At 33.2% G+C, this 7,940-nt stretch overlaps 1 protein-coding gene across 1 annotated transcript; it reads left to right on the forward strand.

Annotated features, from left to right (window-relative positions):
* Nucleotides 1-5,536: 5,536 nt before the first annotated feature.
* LOC147381038 (annexin-like protein RJ4) lies at nt 5,537-7,653 on the forward strand (the record flags this gene model as incomplete). Its single annotated transcript, XM_086430920.1, has 5 exons — nt 5,537-5,682; nt 5,771-5,989; nt 6,329-6,541; nt 6,905-6,994; nt 7,306-7,653. Coding segments are annotated over 5 exons (878 nt in total), but the record flags the coding sequence as incomplete, so codon positions are not given.
* Between the last annotated feature and the right edge of the window lie 287 nt (nt 7,654-7,940).

Raw genomic sequence — 7,940 nt, forward strand, 5'->3', positions numbered from 1 at the left:
CTCCAACATGGGTGTATCAATATATCTTTCAGAATCACCTGATCAAACGATATTGATGTCCCAATTTTATATACTTTACGGTACGTGATTGGAGTTGTAGTTTTAATGAATGACGTCGTATCTCCGAGAAGACCGGGCCATGCACTAGTGCCACGTTGGCTATTAGGGACATGTAAGTATGCAATACAGTAAAGTAAACGTGCTAGTGTTGTGTGCAAATAGGAGAGGGTGTGCCCGGGGCATTTTCTAGATGAGTGGGCCTGTTGGCCAGATCAAAGAGACCATGACTTTTTAGATAATTAGTCCATAAAGGTTGCACATTCATAGTTAAGTATCAACCAATCGATTTTTTTTTCAATTTTACGAATGAACTAATCATAAAAAGACTTCTCTTTTTATTTTTATTTTTTTATGGTCAAACCAATGATCGCTTTGAATTTTTATTTTGATTAATCAAAAAGTAGTGAGCAGTACACCCTGAGTTTAATAAAAAAATGATCTGTTTGATCTTTTGAAGTTTTAAAACTCAAAACAAAAATAAATTCCAAAAGGAAAGTTTTCAAGATTGACGTAAGGAACAAGTTGAGTAAATTTTTTTTTTTAATTTTTTAATTTTTTAATATAATTTTTTTTTAATTTTCTTTGTGTTCATTTTGAGGCACATTGCCTCTGGTTTTTGGCTTGGGCCAATTTTTTTTTTATGTCCCATTTTTTTTTCTACTCATTTTGTATCCCGACAAGACGTCAAACGAAAATGCTAGCGTAAACGATAGTAAATGAGCTCAAAAATTGATTATAACTTGACAAAATCTTGTTGAATTTGTCACATTTGGAAGAAAATTTTGTTCTGCCCCAAATCGATATGCACTAATAGTTAATCGAAGATCGGATGAGAAAGTTACAATCAGTTTAAGTTCGACTATCCATTCGACAAAAAAAAAGAGAAAAACGTTTTTATTTTTATTTTTTTATATTCATTTTGAGGCACATTGCCTCTGGTTTTTGGCTTGGGCCAAAAAAAAAGAAAATTTTTTTTCATTTTTTTTAATGATATATATGCTTAAAAGGAGTAATCGAATAAATAAAGTAAAAATCGATTTTTTTTTCTTTTTTTTTTTTTTTTTGTTTTTTTTTAAACTCAAGGGAATAAATAAATAAAAGGAACCTACCTAAAAAATAAATACAACAAATACAATAAATAATGTTAGCTTGCAAATAAGAATTTTTTTTTCAAAATGACCGAGTTGACACGAGGGTAGAGCCTTTACTCCCCAGTGGAGTCGCCAAGCTGTAGATACATGATTTTGTCATTACGATGACCACATCTACTAAGGTTAGGAGTCGCCACCATTCATATTGTAAGTGCGTGTGAATGGTCACCCGATGTGTATTTTTTGAAAAAGTGACATTTTGACGTTTAGTGACTCTCGATGGATAAGGTACGGATCAAATCTTGAGATTTGGGGTAAGCGATTCGGTTGGAGAAAAGGGAAGGTGTTAGGCACCATTTTCTCCCCACTAAATAGTGGTAATCTCAACTCACTCGGTCATTTCGATTGAAAATACAAGAATAAAAACAAAGTGCCACGTGTGTGTATTTGTACCCTAAGTAGGGATTTACTTTCAGCTCGATCATAGGATCATTTACCTTGAGGTCCATTCATCCCAAATCTATTTGAACAAAGTGAAGATGAGGGGGATGATAGAAGAGGAAGGAGGAGAGGGTGTAGAAGAGAAGAGAGTTATTTTTGTTGCACCCACCTTGTATCTTCTTTCTTCTTTTCTTCTTCTTCTTTGAGTTTTCTTGAGTCCTTAGTATTTTATGAAATACAACTCTTGTATGGTTGAAGGAGTAGAGAAGAGATGATGAGAGAAATGAGTGTAGTATGTGATTTTTTTGTGTGAGACTTGGGGAGGATTAGTGAGAGAGAATTGGTAAGATTTTCTTAGTGAGAATGATAATAGTTGTTAGTAGTGAGAGTTGAGAATAATTTTTGTAATGAAAGTTGAGCTTTTTTTGGGAAGAGGAGGAGGGTATTTATAGATGTTGAGGGATTTTTTTTAGGGATATAATAGGGTGAAATGAAGAGAAGTGGTAGAATGGTGTGGGGTTTAAGAGAAATGTGGGGGTAAATTAGAGATGATTGAAGGGCATTTGTGTAAGAAGGGTAAATGGATTGGATCTTTCAACCCATTTGGGTTGAATATTAGATGGAATAAAATAAATGAAAGTGGTTGAGAGGATGTGATTGTGTAAGAGTAATTAATTGGTGAAGTGAGTTGAGGGATGCAATTTTAATTAAAAGAAGGGTTGTGTAAGAAGGTGGTTGATGTGTTTTGGGAGGGTGTGGGAGATGATGCCATGTGTCAAAATGGTAGAGATGAAGGGTTGAGATGGGTTGATGGGAGAGGTTGAGTGTTTGACTTGAAAGGATGGGTGTAGATTTAGGTTGTAGATGTGGATTTTGTAGGGAATGATGATGATAGATTAGGAGGAGGTATATGTTAGGGGTATGGGTAGATTAGATTTTTTTAAAGAAAAGGTGATGGGTTGATGTGGGTAAATTAGGGGAGGTATAGGTTAGGGGTGTGGGTAGATGTATTTGATTTGAGAGAAAAGGTGATGAGTTGATGTGTGGGTAAATGAGGTTTAAAGAAAATTAATGGGGTAGGTAGTTGGATGGGGGAAGTGAGATGGGGTGATGACATGCATATTTGATTATCAATATGGTGATTGGTTGATGTGGGTAATGGTTTGTAAGTTAGGATTATGGGTTGGAGGTGAATTGGATATGGATAAATGTTTGTGGGCTTTTTAGTGTATTGGGCTTGGGTTATGGAATGGTTTTAGGTTATTGGATTGGGTAGAATTTGTTTTGGATTGGATTTGGGTATGTTGGAGATATTTTGGAGTTTAGGTTATGTGGAGTTAGGCTTAGGTTGAGGGGTAAAGTGAGGGATTGATTTTAGAGAGATGAAGGTTAGTGGGCCGTAAATGGGCTTAGAATTTCTTCGAATTAGGAGTGGAACGGTGAGGGATAAGGAAGTTGGAGATGGTCCCAAGTCTCATTTTATATTTTTTTTATCCTTTTAGGAATTTTTAAAATTATTGGATTGATCGAAATGCCACGTGTTGGCAAATCGGGCTTTTTAGGCCCGTTGGTGAACTTTATCGAAAATTTGACGTTTTTGGTTTTGGAAGCTAAGTGATGAATATTGGGAAAGCGGAGGGTTGGTCGAGTCTTTTTGGCGGGCCTCCCAAACCATTAGGAGGTCTTCGGGGCCTTGGTTCGATCAAAATGTCACTTTTCAATGACTTGGGCCCTTGAGGCCCGTTAGCCTATTTATTTGGAAAATCTGCATTTTTGGGTCTTTTCGAGTAGTGGCCCGTTCAAATTGAGGTGTCTACAATAAATATGCATATTTTTGAATAATGACAATCTTAGAAAATCGAAAGTCGCACATGTGTGCCCGTTTGTTTAATTTAGAGATTAGATGAATATGAAAATTTTCAAATTTAGAAATTTATATGCATTCCTATTTTGTTAGTTTCTAATTCGATAATTTATCATACTTTGGAGACTTAATTTAGAGATTAGATGAATACATAAATTTTCAAAATAGAAATTTATATGCATTTCTATTTTGTTAGTTTCCAATTCGATAATTTATCATACATTATGTAATCTTCTATTTTGAAAAATTCATGTTCATAAATTATATTTTAAAAAATTTATATTTGGAGCTTTCTAATATGAAAATTTCATAATTTTTTATCTTTGGAAAATTCATATCTATTAATTTCTAATTTAAGAATTCATTATTTTCCAATTTAGGAGTTTCATATTTTTTTTGTTAGAAATTCCATGTTGATTTATAATTTGCTAATTTGGAAATTTCATGTTTTTTTGAAACTTTCTATTTTGGAAACTTCGTATTCGCAAATTTCTAATTTGGAACTCATCCTATATTTGTAATTTTCTATTTTAGAAAATTCATTTTTATAAATTTCTAATTTGGGAATTTATCATATTTGTAAATTTCTGATTTGAGAAATTTTCCTAATTTAGAAACTTCATAAATTACCAATTTAGAAATTTCACTTTCATAATTTTTTAATTTGAAGATTTTTTATAAATTTATGTTTTTTCCGATTTGAAAAATATTTGAATATATGGATTTTTAATTGAGAAATCATGTAAAGATTAGAAAAACTTTTGCTGTAAGATTCGTTTAGCAAATCCGATATAATTTGATGATGATTGGACTCTAGTTTGACTTTAGTTTTTACTCGTTAATCATAGGATAATTTTGGATCGTAGTAAAGACCGATCATCTTGATTGGGCGGATTCGATGCCTAACATCTTTCGATACCCGTAATCTAACCCCTTACCCATTTCTCTTATCCATAGACCGATCAAGATTCATTTGGAGTTATTTTTTATTCTTAGACTTAAACTAGGTGGCGACTCCGAATTCTTAGAAAATCCTCCATTTACTAATCAGACTCTTGTTCATTATTTAGTGAAAATGTGTCGAGACAATTTTAGTAACATACCTCTAACCCCATTCCTACTAATAAAACAAGACTTGTATACTCTCATTTTTAACTTGTAAAAAAGTTTCAATTTTTTCCCGTTAAACCAATCATCTTCAATTGTTGTTATTTGATCTTTGATCTTAAGACTACTTAAACCTTTAAATCTCAAATATAGAAAAGATATTTGTGAATAGAAAATGATAGAATTTTGGATGGAAAATCTAGGATATTTTGAGAAGTATTAATGGAAAAAAAAAACCCTTAATTTTTATCCATAATTTTGTTATCTTCAAACTCTTTTAACCTCATTTTAAATTTCTTTTAATCTATTCAATCTTATTTTTGATCCATCATTTTGAACCTTGTCTTAATCATTTGGGAAAATCTTTTATTTTTCCATCTAAAATTGCATCTTTTATTTGTCCCACAAAACTTTAAGACACTCCTATATTTTCAACTAATTACATGCCCCATTTGTCCTCACTCCCTCGCCTCTCTCCCCATTTGCCCTCACACTCTCACCTCCCTCCAGTTTGTGGACCGCCTCCCTTCAATTTTTTGTTGATGACATTGCCTCTTGATCGGACCTTCTCATATATTAATTGGAAATTACCTAAATATCATTTTCTTCGACTTCTAATAAAAAACATTTGAATTTCTCCCTAAAACCATTCATCTTCAAATTCTTTAACTAAATAACTAACCATAATTTGCCCCCATTACAAGAAAATCCTGATTCAACCAAACAACTCGCAACTATTTCATTCATTAAATTTCCTCTTTCTTTCGCTAGAATAGAAAAAATTATTGATCCAAAATCAAGATATTGTCATAATTAAAATAGAAACAATTAGTTACAATAAATGAACATAAAGAAGGCCCGATTTTGATGTGAAGCCTTCACACAATCGAAATTGTACAAAGTCACACATAACTGCCACGTCATTATATATTAAAGTGAAAAATATGACATTAATTATATTAAATTTTGCTAGGATGGGGTACCTACAAGAAGACACTAATTTCAATACTAGGACATAGAATTGCAGCTCAAAGGAAGGAAATCAGGTTAGCTTATGAAGGGCTTTACGAAGAAGATCTCATCAAACGGCTTGAATCCGAGCTTTCGGGGGATTTTGAGGTTTACTTCTAACTCTTAATATATCATAATTTAAATTTAAATAATTTTTTATGAAATAATAATTAAATTATACTTCACCTATAAATAGAGAGCGTTGTATCGTTGGATGTTGGATCCTTCTCATCGAGATGCAGTCTTAGATCATGTGGAATTGAGGAAGGAGAACCCTGACTATCGAGTGATCATCGAAATCGCATGTGTTCTATCTCCGGACGAGCTTTTGACAGTCAAGAGGGCTTATCAACATCGCTATAAGCATTCCTTGGAAGAAGATGTTGCCTCACATACATCAGGCGACTTGCGTAAGGTAACTCGATCCTTTGAAAGTCACTTAGATTTTGTTTGGAGCACAGCTTCACTTTTGACCAAAAATACTTCTATGGAATCATTTCTCGTGGGTGTACTCTAATCATTAATTTAAATACTACAAATATTTTCAATCAAGCATTTCTTTTTTTTTTTTTTTTTTTTTTTTTTTTTTTCTGATTTTTCCTAATAGGCCAAAAATATAAATGCATGTCTGGGACAACTTTGGTTTTTGTCCCAAATTTGTATTTTGGCTTCTGTGGGAATTTGGAAGCCGAGTTATTACCAAGTAATAGTTTCACCTCGAAAGTTCTTACGATTGTCATGGTTTGTGTTGTAGATTTTGGTTGATCTAGTGAGCACCTATAGATACGATGGGGATGAGATAAACCCGAGGCTAGCAAATTCAGAAGCGAATATTCTTCACGATGCTATCGAAGGGAACACCTTTAACCATGTAGAGGTTTTTAGAATCCTGAGTACAAGAAGCAAAACACAGCTCAAAGCAACTTTCAACCATTACAGAGATGATCATGGCATTTCTATCACTAAGGTATATATAGAACAACTATGGATAAGTAGTTAATGTGGAAAAGAGAGGGTAATTTAGACATTTGGGGCTTACTTTTAATTTTTAAATGCCTATGTATGTTCATACTAATACCCACAATGTCATCTTAAACAATGAAACTAAGATAAAATGACCAAAATGCCCTCATCTTCATACTTATAAAACCCCTTATTTTTTGTTACGCTACTATAGAAGAACACTATCATGGGGGTATGTGAAGATTTTTAAAACAGGGGTATCTCAAATGTTCACTAAAATTTGGAGGGATAACGTAACTAAATTACCATAAAAAATTCTTGAGAGATGTTCTTAACAATTTGATCTGATGATGCAATTTTTTGTCAGAGTTTATTGGGCGATCCAGCTGATGAGTTCTTAGCTGCATTGCTTAAGGCAATTCGATGCATCATTAATCCTACTAAGTACTTCGAAAAGGTGAGAAACAAAATAATTAAAATAGAAAATCAAATTGCTAATCCATGCAACCATGGTTTTAAAACTCGTTTTGACGTCTCATCTCGTCCGTGAACGAGACCGAGTTGCTCGGACGAGTTTTCCAATACGATTGAGACGTCTCGTTCAACAATGAGAAAAATGGACATGGGGTTTTAGATCTCGTCTGATACATTGACATGTCCGCCCGTGTCTTCCATGCCTGATACCGAGATGACTCGGGCGAGTTTTGAAACCATGAATCCAACTGAATATATTTCAAATATTATGGGATTTTTCTTGTTTAGTATTAGGTGTTACGCACTGTGATTGATAAGGCTGGAACCGATGAGGACACCCTCACATGTGTGATCGTCACACATGCAGAGAAGGATTTGGAGAAGATCAAGGAATGTTTTTATGAGAGAAACAGTGTAACTCTTGATCAAGCAATAAGGAAGGAGACTTCAGGGGACTACAAGAATTTCCTCCTTACTTTACTTGGAAGTGAAGGGGGTTATTAGCTCTCTTTTCTTCCATATGAGTTTTATTTATAAGAAAAGTTCAATCTGATTTTCAGTAGTCTTGTTGTGTTTCAGTTTGTGTGTTGTGGTGTTTAGGTAGCAGAGACTTTAATTTCAATTAGACTACTTTTGACTGCATTTCTTTCTATGCTTGAAATAATTACTGTTTCCAATAGTGTTCAATTAGTAATTTTGGTGCTTTATGTTTGGGTACTTTAGAATCACAAATACTTCAAAAATATAGGATTTGAAGTTCTATAATCAATTAAAAAAACGAAAGAGATTATTATTATTATCAAACAAAAATAAATCTCGCATACCTTTTTAATCACAGTAAGTAATCCTAAAAAATTCAAGTGTACCCTAATTAATATTAGGAAATTGTTCAGTGTAGGGTCATCATGGAAGTCTTTATTTGTTATTAT

Source organism: Akebia trifoliata, unplaced genomic scaffold (assembly GCF_017979445.1).
Source record: "Akebia trifoliata isolate Shusen 1 unplaced genomic scaffold, ASM1797944v1 Contig00809, whole genome shotgun sequence".
Lineage (NCBI taxonomy): Eukaryota > Viridiplantae > Streptophyta > Magnoliopsida > Ranunculales > Lardizabalaceae > Akebia > Akebia trifoliata.